The 21,491-nt window shown below is 42.0% G+C and overlaps 1 protein-coding gene across 2 annotated transcripts in view; it reads left to right on the plus strand.

The window, feature by feature from the left end:
* Nucleotides 1–21,491, plus strand: part of LOC129728542 (hemicentin-1) — a 612,544-nt gene that overhangs the window by 579,648 nt on the left and 11,405 nt on the right. The window contains exon 13 of one of the 2 annotated variants that reach the window (XM_055686987.1): nt 82–362. In XM_055686987.1, the coding sequence (XP_055542962.1) occupies nt 82–362 (281 nt within the window). The remainder of the gene's footprint in view (nt 1–81; nt 363–21,491) is intronic. The other variant, XM_055686989.1, reaches the window with a different exon arrangement.

A 21,491-nucleotide genomic window follows, 5' to 3' on the forward strand; every position in this document is an offset into this window, starting at 1 on the left:
AATTTGGTAATTTTTTTTTGTCTTTGCTTTTGTTTTCTCTCTCTCTCTCTCCCTGCATTATTCCAAACTGTCCCCCACCAGCAGAGCGTCCGCGGTCACCACTACTGCTAACACCGACGCTCTCGATTGGCATCGGGTTGGGAGCGGCGGTACTGATTGGTAGCTGTGCCATTGTGCTGGCCCTAAAATTTCCCTGCGGAGCCGGCAACCGCCGCAACAAGGAAACGGCCCAGAGTACAACGGTGCGGACTTCATCGCCCGGGCCAAGCGACAAGAGTGTCGCCAGCAAGGACTACGACGGGAACGACAGTGACGAAAAGAATCCGGACGTCATTCCGGATACGATTGATTCCGACGACCAGGTAAGTGGGGGCGATGGGGGTGACCAACGGGTTTAATATGAACAGAAAGAAAGCATGGGTAGAAACAACTTAAAAAGTTTGTCAATTCGACAGCCAATTAGCAATTTGATTACAGCTGTTTTTTTTTGGAATTTCGAAATCTAACATGCTATTGAGTGCAAATACATCAAAATTGTTTTATAGTAAAAAGTGAAAAAATCAAAACGTAGCTGGAGATTTTTGTACCGCCATCATATAATGTATCAAAATTACTTTCTACAGTTAGTGAGCGAACGTTGTCAATCAGATTTCGAGCGAAAAAAACGAAATGAACAAAATCAACTGGTCAGATTTTTCAGTAAATTTTAACTATGTGTTAACTTACTCAATCGTTCTAAAAAAAAGCCCATTCAATGTTTTGAATCCACTCTTGTCTGCCAACGCAATAAAATAAACATCACGGCCTTGCTTTCATTTCGGTTCGGATGTTGCATGAGGTCTTATCATTGACATGCATGCAGTTCAAGCTCATATGCAAGCAAGTCAACTGGAGGAAGCTTACATCAACTATGCAACGGATTAAGTATACAACGGAACGAATGTTCATGTAGACCTTCAAACCGGTAGTGAGTGATAATCGATCACATCATTGAAGTGCAATAGGAAGATTGACGGTTCCAAGTGGCTGCCTTGTGGGATTCCAAATGAGATCAAAAAGCATTTACTGAAGAAACGTCAATGCAGGGGAGTTTTTTTCGGCTTCGCAGTCTTTAAAATGTGAAAAGAAAACGATATTTTTCTCTTACACCGACGTTTCGAATAATATATATTCTTTATCAAGGCTCTACAAGTAAATTAAGATCAAAACGATTTTTAGAAACAAATACATAAATTATGCACATAACATCATTACCGAGAGGACCATTTTCCTGTGAAGTGGTTCTTCGGCTAGAGCATTAATTGTCAAAACAGAAAGTAATCATCCTAACAGAACATCCAAAAATACATTAAATTAGCTAAACATGATATCAAATACAATTCATGCTTCTTACATTATGCAAATAAAAAAAAAAAAAAAAAAAACAAATTGAAAACTGTACACTTTAACGAAGCGGAACTCGTAGCACTCTCAATCATACTAAACCAATTTTTCCGTAACCAGCAACCTTGCATGCAAACTCTATTGCGCACAAGTTATGCTGTGTGACACTCGGTGGAAGCTGTCAGCGACCGTTGACGTTTGCTGTTGTTTATTTCTGTACTCCGCTTGACGTGTTGCATGATTGCTGTATATGTTGTGCTTAAGCCTTCAACATCACTGCGTTTGTTTACCGTATGATCGTTCGTGATAATGTGGCACATTTCCAACACGTTCAACGCTGTTTTTCGCCTATGTTCATCCAGGATACACACCTCATTCAACTTGAATGAATGGTTCTCGTCGATGCTGTGTTGGAGTAAAGCAGTTTTTTCCCTCAGGTGATGTATTTTGGCAATAGTAGATGGGCTGGTGGCATGTTCGTTTGACTTGAGCTCATCCAGTTTTTTAGTGTTTGACCGGTGGTTGCTGATTCTTGTTTTGAGATGCTGTGTAGTGAGTCCAACATAGCACGCATCGCAGTTGGCACAGGGAATTTTGTAAATGACGTTGCTGCGATCTAATGTTGCGATCCGATCTTTGGTGTTCGTGAACAAATGGTTTATGGTGTGCTCATTATGTGTAGCGAGGGTAATTTCTGGGAAATCTATACGCAGTGATTTCTTTATGCGCGCCGTTAATCTGTCGATGTAGGGCATAGGTTTGTATGTTGTTGGCAATGTTTCTGCTGGGGCATCTTGTACGTTCTTCCTCATTAGTCTGTTCTGCAATCTATTTCGCAGCGATAAAGGATAGTGGTTGACCTTAAGATGTTCGTCTATGATGTCGTTGATCGCTTTTGGGGGGAGGTTTGTGCTGAGTTTTCGTACTCTCATGATAAAGTTGGCAACCACATTAATTTTCATATGCAACGGGTGACAAGAGAAAAAATCCAGGAATCTACCCGAGGCCATGGGTTTGGAATACCATTCCGTTTTGATGGACTGGTCTGCTTTGCGGACTAGCACCATGTCGAGATATGGAATTCTACCTTCCTCTTCTCTTTCACACGTAAACTGTAGGTTGCTGTCATAGCTATTAAAAACATCTAGAACTTCTTCGACTTTGTCTGCGGGCACAGCAAGTATTAAGTCATCCACATATTTTTTCAAAAGTGGGAGCGGGAAATTCAACCGTTCTACCACTTCTTCAAGCAATAATTCCATAACTAAATCAGCTGCAGTTGGCGAGAAGGGATTCCCCATGGCGGTTCCAGAGATCTGTTTGAAGTACTGTCCACGAAATGAGAAGTAGCTACATTCCATGCAGAAATTTACAATTTCAATGAAAAAATCAAGGTTGATTTTCGTGTGTCGTTTGATTCTATCCCATTTGGTTATTATTGTGTGTATTACTAGACTCCTGGGTATGCAAGTGAATAGAGATACTACATCCAACGAAATAAGAATGTAGCTTGGTGGCAGTCGTACCGTATTAATGTACTCGCAGAAACTGAAAGAGTCTGTTACATTATACTCACACTCAATCGATGCTCGCACGATGCGTCCAATATATTTAGACAGCATGTATGATGGTCCTCCGATGTTGGGTACGACTGGCCGGAGCGGTAGGTCCTGCTTATGTGCTTTCGGTAGTCCATATATCCTTGGGCAATGCGATGACAAGGTGCGTAGCTGATAGGCTGTTGTTGAATCAATCAACTCTAAGTTTAGCAGGCGATTCACCAAATCGTTGTTTTGCTTTTGAAAACCTGATGTGGGGTTGGTTTTAGTGGGCTTGTATGTGTTCTCATCAGACAGTAGGTGTAGCATTTTTGAGTTGTAATCATTCTCGTACATTATAACGGTTTGTTTTCCCTTGTCAGACTGAACAATAATCGTGTCTGGGTTATCTTTGACGAAGCGCTTTGTTATTTTGCAGGCATGTTGTAAGAATGCGTTCAGAGGATCGTATGATGCTGAATCAAACGTGTGCAGATAGTTCTGAATCATATTGACGACATTGCATCGATTACGATCTCGCACTGATTTATCCGGATTGGAAATAAGGACATTTTCCAAATCCGCGATCAAGTGGAAAACTGGCACGTCAGTGACGGAGGTATATGGCAAAGCGAACTTCGGTCCTAAGCTCAACAAAACCTCAGTCTCTGGTGGAATTGTTGTTGATGTAGCGTTGTGAACTGCTTTTGGGTTACCATTGAGGGTTGGCGGATTGCTTCGATCCACGGAAACGGAGAGCAAGTTGTCAAATTTTCGTTTAGTGGTTTTCGTGCTGTGTTCGGTATGTGTTTGCAAAAAAATATCCTGGAACCGAAGAAAGCTCTGTGCGATATGTTCAGGCAGGATATGTACAATCTGTCCTTTCAACGATTTGAGCTCGTTCTGAAGCTTATTTATTGTATAGTAGGTCTGTCTGATTTCGATATTTAAGAGTGACTTCTTAAACCTGTTGATGCTCCTATTTAACTTGTTTATGAATTTTTGTTTGTTTGTTTAATAATTTCATCCAACACAATGGTTTACATGAAATGTGGGTGATGGGGAAAAGCCAACAATTAGGCATAAAAACCCCATATCTTTTAAAATAAATGTATAAACTTAGGTCTAACACAGAACAAATATAAGTAACAATAAAAAGTGACATATCCTTAGTTCTAAGCAGAAAGTCATGTAACATAGTCAAGATTGTAAAATAAAAATAAACATATTAAGAATAATAGGAACGGTACTTTCGATGAACATCCATTTTCAAATCGTCTCTTGAAGCAGTTTCCGCCGGAACAATTTAGCTCTCTCTCCAAATTCGAATAGATGAAAATATTCATTAAAAATTGCACTCATCGAGTGTAGCGGTGAGTTTAGGAGATAATCCGTTCTGACTAATGGGCGACGGAGGAAGCCGGCTCTGGATCTCAGACGCCTGGAATGCGCACTGACGTTAAGCTGTTCCAACAGTGAGCTGCAATCAGTCTCAGTTGAAAGCAGTTTGGCAGCAAAAACAGCTTTCGAGACTTTTCGTCTTTTCTCCAACGTGGTAATGCCCAGCAATTTACAACGGGCTGCATATGGAGGCAGGTCGAACGGGTTGAGCCACCTTAGATTCCTGAGGGCGTACCATACGAACTTCCGTTGAATGCTTTCAATTCTTCGTATCCAAGTTGCGTGATACGGTGACCAAATGACGGCGGAAGACTCCAAGTGAGACCGTACAAACGCAAAATAGAGTGATCGAAGGCATAGCGGGTCATCGAACTCCTGGGCGATTTTGAATAAAAAGCCAAGCTGTCGGTTAGCTTTGTCAATCACAAATTGCTGATGCTGTCGAAATGATAGATCTGAATCTAGATACACACCAAGATCTTTTACGGTTTCAACACGCTCCAACGAGTGTCCAGCGATCGTGTAGTTATAATAGTAGGCTTCGCGGCTAACTTTGTGATGAAATGAGATGGTCACACACTTTTCGACGCTAAGGGTCATTCGATTTACAATACACCACGTAGCAAATTGCTCCAGACGAGACTGTAGAGTGACGCAATCAGCCAAACTTTTTACTTCGGCATACATTTTAAAGTCATCAGCATACACAAGCTTGTAACTTCCTGTGAATAGGTTCGTGGCATCGTTAAAGAACAAAATAAACATAATTGGCCCGAGATTGCTGCCTTGAGGCACGCCGGAGTAGTTAGTGAATTCCTGGGAGAGAGTTGTGCCAATTTTGACCTGTAATTTCCTCTGTTTCAGGTAAGATTCCAGCCAGCTGCAAAGGCGAGTGGAAAACCCAAGTTTTTTAAACTTTTTTAGAGCTATGTCATGGTCGATACGATCAAAGGCGGCCTTCAAATCGGTATAAATTGCATCGACTTGGTTACCTCGGGAAATTACATCAAAGCACAGAGAGGTAAACTCCATGAGATTCGTGTCAACTGATCGACCAGGCATGAATCCATGTTGCTGCGTAGAAATGTGACTGTGACAGTTGAACATTATATAGTCGCTAACTACTAGCTCAAGAACTTTAGAACCAGCACAAAGGGACGTTATGCCTCGATAGTTTTCAACAAACTGTTTTTTACCTTTCTTGAACACCGGAAACATAATCGATTTTTTCCATTCTGAAGGAAACCGAGCTTGCTGCATCGAAAGATTTAGAATTTTCATAAGAGGGGTTTTAATATCCTGCGAGCACTTCTTCATGAAAACAGTTGGAACACCATCCGGCCCAGGCGTGAATGAAGATTTCAGTTTGCGTAAGGCTTTTAACAGCATGTCTTCGGAAATATGGAAAGTATCCAAATCGACTACATCTAAAGGCACGTTTTCGAGGCATTGAGGATCAATCTCTGCATGGTTACGAGGACTAAATACGGTAGCAAAATGCTCGGCGAAAAGTTCACATTTTTCGGCGTTGGTAGAAGCCACCACATTTCCCTTATTTATTGTCGCAGGTAACCCATTCTCTTTGTGCTTTGATCGCACAAACGACCAGAACTTGGCTGGATACTGACGTAGCCGCTCTTGAAGCCCTCGCACATATTCAGCATATCGTAGGCGATTATATCGTCTGTAGTTGCCACTAGCTCTGTTGAACATAGCTTTCGTAGTAGGATTTCGATTTCGGGTAAACTTTCTAAGAGCTGCTGCACGAATTCTTTTCAAGGAACGAAGTTGAGCATTAGACCAAATAGGTTTGCGTGGAGGTTTGAAAAGTGGAGTGAATCTCACTAAAGCGGCTTGAACAATCAAGTTGAATCGGAGTAAAGCTTCATCTACATCGTTACAACTAGTGACTGGCTCCCAGCCGACAGTTTGAAGGTAATCACTAAGTGCTGAGTAATCAGTTCTCTTGAAGTTCAATGCCGTCGTGTCTATATCTTCAACTAGCGGTAGGTGAGAGTGTACTATGACATCAAACATCAGAGCAGGATGATATGAGTCCAAACGTGCTAAAGGATCGTCAGCGCTAACCGGAATTGTGTAGTTCGCTCCGTCATTAAGAAACAGCAGGTCCAAGTGTCGTCCGTTAAAATTACTGACTGGATTCACTTGCAGTAAATTGCACCTAGCGGTACCGTCAAGAAGTATTTCTTGAACCGATGCTTCGTTCCGACCACGACGTCTGGAGGTAGTGTTCGAAACATCAACAAACATGTAACCGTGGCGTGAACGCTTCCATGCGATTTTGGGTTGATTGTAGTCACCAATCACCAATGACACCACCGCCTACACCGCGAAGACTATTCAAACGGTTCCTATCGATTCTGTACACTTCGTACTGGTTACCGAACAGTTGAACAGAGTTAATTCTGCTGTCGAGCCAAGTCTCAACTAGCATGATTACATCATAGTCTTGATCGATGCATGAAAGGTAGAAGTCAGCTATTTTAGTCTTCAACCCTCTTACGTTTTGGAAGTAGAATTTCAATGAATTAATGACGTCATTAGCCAACTGTTGATTTTGATGCACACTGGGACGGTTACCATCAGTAGACAAAGCATTGAATGATGAACTATGCGAAGAAATTGCGCTGTGAACGAGACTAGGCTCAGGATTTGTAAAAGCTTTACTTGTCATGTACTTGCCCGCATAAGCAGGTTGGGAGACCCCTTCGCAGGAACCCAACGCAGGGACGGAACGACTTGGAAGGCAGGAACACACAGCAGCAGCACATGAATGGTGATACACGGCTGCATTGGGTTGCTCAGGGGTTCCCATATTGCTTTGTAACATGCGTTCCGTTGACGGCGTAGGAGTAAGTGGTGCGGTAGTGGAAACTGGGTGTACTTCAGTGGGTGAACTGTAAAGCGATTGTGTGCTGGGAACGAAATCAGATTCAGGATGCGAAGATACTCTAATATGTTTGTACTTGCCTGAGAGAGCAAGTTGGGAAACCCCCTCGCTTAGACTAGACACAGGAACGAAACGACTTGGATGGCCGGAACCGGAACGAACAGAAGCTGAAGCGCTGTGGTAGTGTCTGACGGTACGTTGATACTCGACTGTGTCTGAAAGCTCAGGGGTTCCCATTATGCTTTGGGACGTGCGTTTCGTTACCAATGGAGATGAGTGCTGAAGACTGGGACTGTTCAATCTATAGGTGTAGCTAAAATTTTCGGTGATGATACGATCCTTGAGGGGGTTGCACCATCGATCCGAAGTATTTTTGTCGGTCCCCAAAAATCCCGCGACGACTGCAGATGTTCAAACTCCCTGAAGTAAATTCCCTTAGGCCAGGATGCAGGGTCCAATGCAGTCTCCTTCAATCTTGTATCAATTCCAATTTTGAAGGAAATGAAAGCAAGTTGCTTCAGATCAGCATCTTTACGTACAAGTTTTTTAACGTCTACGGTCAGTTCAGTGCTCAAGCAACTTTTAACCAGCTCGGAAATGTCCTCTTCCGTAACGTGACAGGCAATCCGGGACAGATATAGCCAAAATTTCTCAGGTGCTTTTTCAACAGTAGCTACAGTTTTGCTTAATTTTTCAACAGGTTTCGTACCACAAGCGAGCTTGGTGGTAGTGCGTGATTTTGGCGTTTCTCTTAATGCAACATCGCGGGGCCGTTTGACACTCGGCCAAGCGGAGCGTGCCCTGTTAGGATCACAAACGTCGTTTGTGGTTTTATCTATTAGTGCCTTAGTCAATGCTTTAGTTTCAAGTAGCTCAGATTTTAGTGCTGATAATGAATCAGATATATTCTCCGAGACAGCAGCCACAATGTCATGAGCCATAGGAGTAGGTGTTTCTTTAAATTGTTTAAGATGCTCGATACAATTATCACAGAACCATAACAGGTTATGATTACTGTTCACGAGTTCCATATTAGGTCGCTTGAATCCGGTGCATTTGAGATGTACAGCCTGGTTACAAAACCCATTGCACTGCATATATTCAAGTGTTTTGATCGGTTGAGAGCACTGGTAGCATTCGGAGTTCATCGTGATCACGGCTAGATGGCTAGACTTATGGAAGCTTTCGACAGATAATGTCGCTATTATGCAACAGATGGCGCTGATCTTTTTGAAAAAAGCGATAGCGAGGGTTTATATGAATGGAATTGAGTTGTAAAGAGTTCAGCTTATAAACACTAGCACTTCACACTACGAACGAGTCAGAACTGATTTTCACTTTATTCACTTTTGTAGAGTAAAATCGGCCAAACAGCAGATAGCCTTAGAAAATGCACTAGATCACTTTCAAAACAAGACAACTCAGAAAATTCTTAGTTGTATAGAACGGTAGAAAAACGGGTTAAAAGCAGAGTGATAAAAAACACATCCAATGTTTACATCTACACTGAGCGAAAAAAATGGGCTTTCGGTCTCGAGCAACGCGAAAACACACTTGAACGAGTTTTTTATATGGTTTGGGAATATACCTCTCCTCCGACATCTTACGAGAAACTTTTTTCGACTTATCATATTGCCATATTTTTTGTTACTTGTTGCATACTCTTTTAGTATCGTGAGGGTTGTGCTTCCGAATTCGTTGTCAATCGCTTGATAAAAGCTGGGGGGACGCGCCATCTTATTTCCACTATACTTTTTATCGACTGTTAGTTTACTCAGGGGAGTTTTTTTCGGCTTCGCAGTCTTTAAAATGTGAAAAGAAAACGATATTTTTCTCTTACACCGACGTTTCGAATAATATATATTCTTTATCAAGGCTCTACAAGTAAATTAAGATCAAAACGATTTTTAGAAACAAATACATAAATTATGCACATAACATCATTACCGAGAGGACCATTTTCCTGTGAAGTGGTTCTTCGGCTAGAGCATTAATTGTCAAAACAGAAAGTAATCATCCTAACAGAACATCCAAAAATACATTAAATTAGCTAAACATGATATCAAATACAATTCATGCTTCTTACATTATGCAAATAAAAAAAAAAAAAAAAAACAAATTGAAAACTGTACACTTTAACGAAGCGGAACTCGTAGCACTCTCAATCATACTAAACCAATTTTTCCGTAACCAGCAACCTTGCATGCAAACTCTATTGCGCACAAGTTATGCTGTGTGACACTCGGTGGAAGCTGTCAGCGACCGTTGACGTTTGCTGTTGTTTATTTCTGTACTCCGCTGACGTGTTGCATGATTGCTGTATATGTTGTGCTTAAGCCTTCAACATCACTGCGTTTGTTTACCGTATGATCGTTCGTGATAATGTGGCACATTTCCAACACGTTCAACGCTGTTTTTCGCCTATGTTCATCCAGGATACACACCTCATTCAACTTGAATGAATGGTTCTCGTCGATGCTGTGTTGGAGTAAAGCAGTTTTTTCCCTCAGATGATGTATTTTGGCAATAGTAGATGGGCTGGTGGCATGTTCGTTTGACTTGAGCTCATCCAGTTTTTTAGTGTTTGACCGGTGGTTGCTGATTCTTGTTTTGAGATGCTGTGTAGTGAGTCCAACATAGCACGCATCGCAGTTGGCACAGGGAATTTTGTAAATGACGTTGCTGCGATCTAATGTTGCGATCCGATCTTTGGTGTTCGTGAACAAATGGTTTATGGTGTGCTCATTACGTGTAGCGAGGGTAATTTCTGGGAAATCTATACGCAGTGATTTCTTTATGCGCGCCGTTAATCTGTCGATGTAGGGCATAGGTTTGTATGTTGTTGGCAATGTTTCTGCTGGGGCATCTTGTACGTTCTTCCTCATTAGTCTGTTCTGCAATCTATTTCGCAGCGATAAAGGATAGTGGTTGACCTTAAGATGTTCGTCTATGATGTCGTTGATCGCTTTTGCGGGGAGGTTTGTGCTGAGTTTTCGTACTCTCATGATAAAGTTGGCAACCACATTAATTTTCATATGCAACGGGTGACAAGAGAAAAAATCCAGGAATCTACCCGAGGCCATGGGTTTGGAATACCATTCCGTTTTGATGGACTGGTCTGCTTTGCGGACTAGCACCATGTCGAGATATGGAATTCTACCTTCCTCTTCTCTTTCACACGTAAACTGTAGGTTGCTGTCATAGCTATTAAAAACATCTAGAACTTCTTCGACTTTGTCTGCGGGCACAGCAAGTATTAAGTCATCCACATATTTTTTCAAAAGTGGGAGCGGGAAATTCAACCGTTCTACCACTTCTTCAAGCAATAATTCCATAACTAAATCAGCTGCAGTTGGCGAGAAGGGATTCCCCATGGCGGTTCCAGAGATCTGTTTGAAGTACTGTCCACGAAATGAGAAGTAGCTACATTCCATGCAGAAATTTACAATTTCAATGAAAAAATCAAGGTTGATTTTCGTGTGTCGTTTGATTCTATCCCATTTGGTTATTATTGTGTGTATTACTAGACTCCTGGGTATGCAAGTATAGATTTCCCAGAAATTACCCTCGCTACACGTAATGAGCACACCATAAACCATTTGTTCACGAACACCAAAGATCGGATCGCAACATTAGATCGCAGCAACGTCATTTACAAAATTCCCTGTGCCAACTGCGATGCGTGCTATGTTGGACTCACTACACAGCATCTCAAAACAAGAATCAGCAACCACCGGTCAAACACTAAAAAACTGGATGAGCTCAAGTCAAACGAACATGCCACCAGCCCATCTACTATTGCCAAAATACATCACCTGAGGGAAAAAACTGCTTTACTCCAACACAGCATCGACGAGAACCATTCATTCAAGTTGAATGAGGTGTGTATCCTGGATGAACATAGGCGAAAAACAGCGTTGAACGTGTTGGAAATGTGCCACATTATCACGAACGATCATACGGTAAACAAACGCAGTGATGTTGAAGGCTTAAGCACAACATATACAGCAATCATGCAACACGTCAAGCGGAGTACAGAAATAAACAACAGCAAACGTCAACGGTCGCTGACAGCTTCCACCGAGTGTCACACAGCATAACTTGTGCGCAATAGAGTTTGCATGCAAGGTTGCTGGTTACGGAAAAATTGGTTTAGTATGATTGAGAGTGCTACGAGTTCCGCTTCGTTAAAGTGTACAGTTTTCAATTTGTTTTTTTTTTTTTTTTTTATTTGCATAATGTAAGAAGCATGAATTGTATTTGATATCATGTTTAGCTAATTTAATGTATTTTTGGATGTTCTGTTAGGATGATTACTTTCTGTTTTGACAATTAATGCTCTAGCCGAAGAACCACTTCACAGGAAAATGGTCCTCTCGGTAATGATGTTATGTGCATAATTTATGTAATTGTTTCTAAAAATCGTTTTGATCTTAATTTACTTGTAGAGCCTTGATAAAGAATATATATTATTCGAAACGTCGGTGTAAGAGAAAAATATCGTTTTCTTTTCACATTTTAAAGACTGCGAAGCCGAAAAAAACTCCCCTGAGTAAACTAACAGTCGATAAAAAGTATAGTGGAAATAAGATGGCGCGTCCCCCCAGCTTTTATCAAGCGATTGACAACGAATTCGGAAGCACAACCCTCACGATACTAAAAGAGTATGCAACAAGTAACAAAAAATATGGCAATATGATAAGTCGAAAAAAGTTTCTCGTAAGATGTCGGAGGAGAGGTATATTCCCAAACCATATAAAAAACTCGTTCAAGTGTGTTTTCGCGTTGCTCGAGACCGAAAGCCCATTCATAAACAAGTTAAATAGGAGCATCAACAGGTTTAAGAAGTCACTCTTAAATATCGAAATCAGACAGACCTACTATACAATAAATAAGCTTCAGAACGAGCTCAAATCGTTGAAAGGACAGATTGTACATATCCTGCCTGAACATATCGCACAGAGCTTTCTTCGGTTCCAGGATATTTTTTTGCAAACACATACCGAACACAGCACGAAAACCACTAAACGAAAATTTGACAACTTGCTCTCCGTTTCCGTGGATCGAAGCAATCCGCCAACCCTCAATGGTAACCCAAAAGCAGTTCACAACGCTACATCAACAACAATTCCACCAGAGACTGAGGTTTTGTTGAGCTTAGGACCGAAGTTCGCTTTGCCATATACCTCCGTCACTGACGTGCCAGTTTTCCACTTGATCGCGGATTTGGAAAATGTCCTTATTTCCAATCCGGATAAATCAGTGCGAGATCGTAATCGATGCAATGTCGTCAATATGATTCAGAACTATCTGCACACGTTTGATTCAGCATCATACGATCCTCTGAACGCATTCTTACAACATGCCTGCAAAATAACAAAGCGCTTCGTCAAAGATAACCCAGACACGATTATTGTTCAGTCTGACAAGGGAAAACAAACCGTTATAATGTACGAGAATGATTACAACTCAAAAATGCTACACCTACTGTCTGATGAGAACACATACAAGCCCACTAAAACCAACCCCACATCAGGTTTTCAAAAGCAAAACAACGATTTGGTGAATCGCCTGCTAAACTTAGAGTTGATTGATTCAACAACAGCCTATCAGCTACGCACCTTGTCATCGCATTGCCCAAGGATATATGGACTACCGAAAGCACATAAGCAGGACCTACCGCTCCGGCCAGTCGTACCCAACATCGGAGGACCATCATACATGCTGTCTAAATATATTGGACGCATCGTGCGAGCATCGATTGAGTGTGAGTATAATGTAACAGACTCTTTCAGTTTCTGCGAGTACATTAATACGGTACGACTGCCACCAAGCTACATTCTTATTTCGTTGGATGTGGTATCTCTATTCACTTGCATACCCAGGAGTCTAGTAATACACACAATAATAACCAAATGGGATAGAATCAAACGACACACGAAAATCAACCTTGATTTTTTCATTGAAATTGTAAATTTCTGCATGGAATGTAGCTACTTCTCATTTCGTGGACAGTACTTCAAACAGATCTCTGGAACCGCCATGGGGAATCCCTTCTCGCCAACTGCAGCTGATTTAGTTATGGAATTATTGCTTGAAGAAGTGGTAGAACGGTTGAATTTCCCGCTCCCACTTTTGAAAAAATATGTGGATGACTTAATACTTGCTGTGCCCGCAGACAAAGTCGAAGAAGTTCTAGATGTTTTTAATAGCTATGACAGCAACCTACAGTTTACGTGTGAAAGAGAAGAGGAAGGTAGAATTCCATATCTCGACATGGTGCTAGTCCGCAAAGCAGACCAGTCCATCAAAACGGAATGGTATTCCAAACCCATGGCCTCGGGTAGATTCCTGGATTTTTTCTCTTGTCACCCGTTGCATATGAAAATTAATGTGGTTGCCAACTTTATCATGAGAGTACGAAAACTCAGCACAAACCTCCCCCCAAAAGCGATCAACGACATCATAGACGAACATCTTAAGGTCAACCACTATCCTTTATCGCTGCGAAATAGATTGCAGAACAGACTAATGAGGAAGAACGTACAAGATGCCCCAGCAGAAACATTGCCAACAACATACAAACCTATGCCCTACATCGACAGATTAACGGCGCGCATAAAGAAATCACTGCGTATAGATTTCCCAGAAATTACCCTCGCTACACGTAATGAGCACACCATAAACCATTTGTTCACGAACACCAAAGATCGGATCGCAACATTAGATCGCAGCAACGTCATTTACAAAATTCCCTGTGCCAACTGCGATGCGTGCTATGTTGGACTCACTACACAGCATCTCAAAACAAGAATCAGCAACCACCGGTCAAACACTAAAAAACTGGATGAGCTCAAGTCAAACGAACATGCCACCAGCCCATCTACTATTGCCAAAATACATCACCTGAGGGAAAAAACTGCTTTACTCCAACACAGCATCGACGAGAACCATTCATTCAAGTTGAATGAGGTGTGTATCCTGGATGAACATAGGCGAAAAACAGCGTTGAACGTGTTGGAAATGTGCCACATTATCACGAACGATCATACGGTAAACAAACGCAGTGATGTTGAAGGCTTAAGCACAACATATACAGCAATCATGCAACACGTCAAGCGGAGTACAGAAATAAACAACAGCAAACGTCAACGGTCGCTGACAGCTTCCACCGAGTGTCACACAGCATAACTTGTGCGCAATAGAGTTTGCATGCAAGGTTGCTGGTTACGGAAAAATTGGTTTAGTATGATTGAGAGTGCTACGAGTTCCGCTTCGTTAAAGTGTACAGTTTTCAATTTGTTTTTTTTTTTTTTTTTTTTTTTATTTGCATAATGTAAGAAGCATGAATTGTATTTGATATCATGTTTAGCTAATTTAATGTATTTTTGGATGTTCTGTTAGGATGATTACTTTCTGTTTTGACAATTAATGCTCTAGCCGAAGAACCACTTCACAGGAAAATGGTCCTCTCGGTAATGATGTTATGTGCATAATTTATGTATTTGTTTCTAAAAATCGTTTTGATCTTAATTTACTTGTAGAGCCTTGATAAAGAATATATATTATTCGAAACGTCGGTGTAAGAGAAAAATATCGTTTTCTTTTCACATTTTAAAGACTGCGAAGCCGAAAAAAACTCCCCTGAGTAAACTAACAGTCGATAAAAAGTATAGTGAAACGTCAATGGTCACAACCAGTTTACGACCGAAAATGAAAGACTCTGATGCAACACACTACCGCCAATATTTAACCTTCCAATCAAAGCGCGACCCGCCAAGATTCATTTGTGTATTCAAAAAAGAACATTAAATGTACTTTTTTGAATACACAAATGGAACTCCATCCGGAACTCGTCGAGGATTGTTATTGAAGCATTGACGCGGCTCTAGAGATCATCGCTTCGTTAAAGTAAAATCGTTCCAGAGTTTATTACTTGAGATTACTTGGTTGACAGACCTTGTTAGACTCGGAGAAAACCCTACGTTGATCGTTATCGTACAAGGCGGTCGTCAGACGTAGCACTATCGTGCATCCTGACATTTTGGAGATTTCTACACAACAATGGTGGCCAAGCTGGTGAAATTGTTGTTTCCGGATGACCCATTAAAGATAGGCTAACCACTCTTGGCATTTTTTTGTTTTAGAATTGCCAAAATTTCATATTTTCAGGCCATGAGTCGAAAGCCAGTTCTTTTTCTATGGATTGAACATAAAGACCGGATTAGCCACGTTAAGTTTAACATTTTCTGCCAAACCCAGACACTCCATAATAAATGAAGCAACTGATCCCTCTGTAGTGTACGGTCGGAGGGCAGAGGAATAGATCCAAATTTAGTCATCATCGGAGCGAGGATCAAATGCAAATGAAGCAAATTGCCCTAGCCTCTTTTATTCTCATTTGGATAGGGTCAACAACTACATTAATTGAATTCCCATCGGAATCTCGGTGAGTTGTTGAACTTTTGGATTTCGTTCTGCATAGATAACCACGACAAACAACGGCATGAGCGTCATACTCCATATTTTCCATGGTTGAGCACTAGGCTGCAATAGGACACACTTGAACAGCTCACATCTCACATCACGTAGTCGTTGAATGTTGTGAACCACTACCTCACCTTACCAGTCAGCTCCAGGCCGAAGTGTCCTTTGTTGTTCAAAGAAGTCGTCTCCATTCAATTCGGTCCATGGCTGAAGCTCGCCAGCCATGTCGTCTGCGGAGGACCCGTAGGTCGTTTTCCACTTGATCGAGACACCTTGCTCGCTGCGCGCCCCGTCGCCTCGTTCCAGTCGGGTTGTTATCAAGAACCATTTTCACCGGGTTGTCGTCCGACATCCTAACGACATGCCCAGCCCACCGTAGTCTCCCGATTTTCTCCATTTGAACGATGAGTGGTTCTCCCAGCAGCTGATGCAACTCGTGGTTCATCCGCCTCCGCCATTTTGCAGCGTACCGTCTGCCCTGCACCATAGATGATACGCAGCACCTGCCGTTCGAAAACCCCAAGAGCGTGTTGGTCCACCACGAGCATTGCCCAGGTATCGAGGCCGTAGAGGACTACCGGTCTGATCAGTGTTTTGTAGATGGTTAACTCCATCCTCCGGAGTCCAAAAAAGGCACGATTTTCTGCCATAAGGCGTCGACGAATTTCTCTGCTGGTGTCGTTGTCAGCAGTCACCAGTGAGCCCAGGTACTCGAATTCGTCTACCACCTTGATGTCATTACCGCTAATATAAATTCGTGGCGAAGGTTTACACTGTCTTCTCTGGAACCTCTTTCTCTCATGTACTTGGTCTTCGATGCGTTTATGGCCAGTCAAATTCTTCCGGCTTCAGCCTTCAGTCTTTCTAAAATCGTGCCACTCGTGTCGATACCTGCCCTACGTATCACACCCTCTAAAGCGAGGTTGAATAGCAAGCACCTTGCCGTAACCCTCTTCGAGATTCGAAAGGACTCAAGAGTATCGCCGAAACTCGTACTACGCACATCACCCAATGCATCGTCGACTTGACTAACCGTGTCAGTTTATCCGGAAAACCGTTATCATGCATAATCTGCCATAGCTGATCTCGGTCGATTGTGTCGTATGCCGATTAAAAATCGGCACTTCTGTAGGACCTGCCGTATCGCGAATATTTGGTCCGTGGTGGCGCGGGCACCCATAAATCCCGCTTGGTATTGCCCCACGAATTCCCTTGCAAACGGTGATAGTCGACGGCACAGAATATGAGAGAGTACCTTGTAGGCGGCGTTCAGCAACGTGATTGCGCGGTAGTTGCAGCAATCCAACTTGTCACCTTTTTTGTAGATGGGGCACACTGTACCCTCCATCCACTCCTCTGGTACCACCTCCTCCTTCCAAATCTTGGCAATAGCCCAGTGTAGCCAGTGTCTTAGCCAGTGTTTTAATAGCTTGCTGGGGTGTTGGTCAGCTCCAGCGGCTTTATTGTTTTTCAGTCGGCTGTTCTCCTCTCTGGTCGGTGCAACAGGCATCAGTGAAAAAGTTCCTGGCGACCTTGACATACATGCCAAGAAGCGGCAGTCCCGTCCACTGGTCTCGCAGCTGCAGGCAATGACGCAGCAGCAGCTCTTGAATAAGATGGTTTAGTCGATTTTCCCGGCGAATCGCGACGTGGCGGTGATGATGGGCGACAACACCTGTCTCACCCTGTATGGCAACGACTGGCAGGGCACTTCGTATTTTACTTCCCCCACGAAGGAGTGAGCACATAGGTGAAGTTCATTTCACACACCAATTTCCTCCAGAAGGTGCTGCTGTGGCTGACGAAGATACTATGAGCAAAAATCACACTTTGAAAATTAATTCCACGCGAAATTATTTCTCATACTTAAAGCAAGTTTGCAATAGCAGCATGCTGTAGCAGTGTTGCTGGAAAATATCAATGGTGAGCCGTCCTTCAGACATACAAACAGTTTGGGGTGAATAGCTGTTTCTACAAACATCGTAGCGCTTTACGATCTTCAGAAGAGTTTTTTCCAGGAAAATTTCCTACAACTATCATGTATTTATATTTTTTTAAGAGCCAACTTGACATCTCTAGAGAATAAGTATTGAAAAAGTGGATTTTCCCATATAAAATCGATTGGAACTTTAAAAATCGGGCGCAAATTGGGCGTTTCACCGATCGATCAGAAAAGCTACACAGTTGTTATGGGACCCATAAGGAACACGAAAAGTGCGTGGGAGCTAACATTTATTTTTTGTCCCACCCTAATACGCACCGAAAAACGATGCCCCCAATGACGTGAGGTAGGAATTCTAACTATGAGCTTCTTGATAAAACATGATATTAAGATCATCATCGGAGACACAAACAAAGGATCCTGTATTCAATACTTGGCGGTGAATTGGAATTTGACGCAGGCGCATTGACCACGATCATCTATCTGATAAAATAAAGCAGGTTACAGTAGGTTGGCCACTACAGATGGTCGGATTTCGGGTTTTCAAACCCATCGGGTTCGGGTCGGGTTCGGGTTTGAAAAATGTCGGGTTTGGACCGAGTTCGGGATTTACCGACCATCTCCACCAGCTACTGTGGTACTTGCATGTGCGTTGTGGATGAGGACACCAGATCAACGTGTAAGGGGCGATTGATTATATCAAGTGATGTGGAGACGTATTCTGAGTTTGACAGTGGGTAGTTAACGATCTGTTGTCCTAAAAGAAAATTAGTAAGAATAGAACTAAAACGCGCTTGAAAGAATGATCAACTATCAACTAGTCAACTATTAAATTTCGGCTAATTTTCATGCACACATTATCAGACCTGCAAGAGGAAAATAGCACAATATATTTATTAGAGTTTTGACACTAACGAATAACACACATATCCAACAAGTTTGACAAATTTTAATCTGTAGCCATAACATCGCTTAGTTAATTAGCTGAAACCATACACAATTATAATAGCGCTGGATTAGTGTGTTCCATCAAGTTTTGTACAGCTTTTTTGGTAACTTTGTTCGCCGCAGAACGCCAGTAAGCCTTGAACTGCATCTAGTTGACAACTGTTTTTCGAGTCTTCTTGAGATTCCGCTTTACGGCAGTGTTGTTATTTTCACTCATAAACAGTATGCAACTCCTCAAGTGAGGTTCTCGTTGCTGCCGATACACACACTGGAGCATTCTCCATTCAAGCTACTTCTCGTTCTTTCTCGCTGTCTTCCTTGCTCTCATTCGCGCGCGCCTACTCTTTTATTCGCGTGAGCCCCCTTCTCGCGAGCACAACCAGCCAAGTACAATTGTTTCAAGATGCATTACGATAGTTGCGGAGGGACAACAAAAAAATTTCAAATAGGGTAACGGACTACTTCGGTAGTGGTTTGCTTCGGCTGGTTTTACGTTAGACCTTAAAAATAACTTACCAAAGCAGTCCGGTACCCTACATGTTCCAGTATGCGATACTTTACAGATTCTTCCCCACGTTCGGCTGTCGGTGCACGAAGCAAAACCGGGTGGATGAAGAAAGCATTTTCGTTTTCGAGCACAATTTTTCAAGCACTCCGCCTAGTCGAGTGTCGGTGCATGCTTGCTGCTACTCATGAGAATGCATGAAGAAGAAAGAGTACCCCGAAAGCGTGTGTGCAAAAGACTTGAGAAGCGGAGCATCTGTCTCGTTCTCAAGCAGAAAAGAAGAGAAAGGTTTTGCTTCTCGCTCGCTTTGCAACGCTGCTTGACGATAGTCCAGTATTTTTCTATAGAGAGAGCTCTGGCGTGTTGAGAGGGTTCATGTCGTTTGGCACCACCTGGACGATGTTCGCTGCGTAAGATGTAAAATGTAAGACGTAAGATGTAAAATGTACATCTTCGCTCCGTAAGATGTAAAATCCGGCCAGATCAGAAAGAAGCAACCGTGTTGCTCAAGGAAAGGCAACAGGCACTATCGTCTTCCAGCTGCCGTAAAACATTCCTGTCCAGAAAGCTGTTTAACTGTTATGTACTTGGCAATTTTAACACACGTAAGTACTCGGCAAGGTACCCGGGTACCCACCAAAATGAAATGCTTCTTACTTTCTCGAATTTTGACCGATTTTCGATCTTTGGATTGGAAAATTTGTCTATTTTAGTATATGAGGCCGAAAGAGCCATTGGTCCTAATATGGTTCCCGTAAATCCGGATCTTCGGAACCGTGTTCAAGGTCAGGACTCTGCTCTGATATGGTAATTTCAGATTCGGATCAAATGGACTCAAAATGAATTAAAAAATCAACTCCTGGAGTGGTTTCATGAATTTTGATACCAATGTTGGTCGGTTCTATCGACAATTGTACTAATTTGTCTGCCCGGAATATGCTTCCAAAGAACTGGATTTACAGGAACTTGGAATATGTGGTCACTAGCTCATGTCGGTCTCAGATTCTAAAAGTAGACAGATTTTCCAATCTTTTGACAGGCCAAGATCGAAAATCGGCCAAGAACTGAAAAAGCAAGAAGCATTTCATTTTTTGGGTACCCGGGTACCCTGCCGAGTAATTTTGGGGTATAAATACTACAAGGTATACAGCCCTAGGGTTGTATGAAATGGTGACGTAGGACTAAACACTGTTATTAGAAGGATTAGATTTTCAGTTACACAGGTTACAGAATCTGCAGACAGAAGCAATTCGTTTGTTCTGTGGTTTAAGTATTTTTTTATCCCTTTCCGACCGAGCCCACACAATTGTGTAGGTAAAAAATTACCGATAACATAACCTAAACCTCGTCGAGCTTCGTAGCCGCAAGGTTACAGAGTCCGCTTTGACAAGCGAATGGTGATAAGTTCGAATCTTAGTAGAACCAAACCAATAGTTCGCAAAAAGGACTTTAAGTATGGGTTTATTCTCAGGCTCTTCCACACAAAATCACCTCTCCAGATTTAATAACCTCTCGTCTAAAGCTTCGATAATATCATAAACTATAGCACGTCCACGTTGTTAGAGTAATAGCTTGCAGGAGGATATGATAGAATCGATAAGGAAGAAAGTAGGTTACTAAATCTGAATGAGAAGATAAAAAGTACTATAACTTCCCTCCAGACTTAATAACCACTGATCTAAAGCTTCGATAGTATCATTGACTATGGCACGTTATATGCTTTTAGAGTGATAGCCTGCAGGAGGATATGATAAAGTCGATAAGGAAGGTAGTAGGTTACTAAGTCTGAGAGAGAAGACAAAAAGCACTAGACCACGGAGCAAGTTACTTCTCAATAAGTAGCACTGCAAAATGGTAAAAAAAAAACAGAAATGTGTAAACAGCAAAAACGTCCGGACAATGCTACAATAGATCAAACAACTACTGGTCGCAGTGGGGTCCACAAAAAAAACATAAATCGAGGTAATTCCTATATAAAACACTTGCTTGCTCCGATTTTTTATTTTTCGTAGCAGCTGCGATGTTGACACTAGCGTTGTGAGCAATAAAAAAATTAATAGGACGTTTAAAAAGCGAGAAAGAAAGTTCCATTTAGGTCACCTTCTACCTACGCAACTATATGGGCCCGGTCGGAAAGGGTTATACGCAGCCTCCTCATAAATTTTCTTTTTAGAAATATGTTGAACAACGCTCGAAAGAACTTCGATCACACTTACTGATATTGTGCAGTGTTTTTTTTGTGCGAACAACATTTATTTAACAAGGCACAAGCATGTCGTTGTTATTGTAGAAGCACCAAGAATTTCTCGCAATGCGTCTGAATCAGAATTAACTCTATTTCCTCATAAACCAAATCCAACAATACCTACGTTATCA

This window comes from Wyeomyia smithii, chromosome 1 (assembly GCF_029784165.1).
Source record: "Wyeomyia smithii strain HCP4-BCI-WySm-NY-G18 chromosome 1, ASM2978416v1, whole genome shotgun sequence".
NCBI classification, from domain to species: domain Eukaryota; kingdom Metazoa; phylum Arthropoda; class Insecta; order Diptera; family Culicidae; genus Wyeomyia; species Wyeomyia smithii.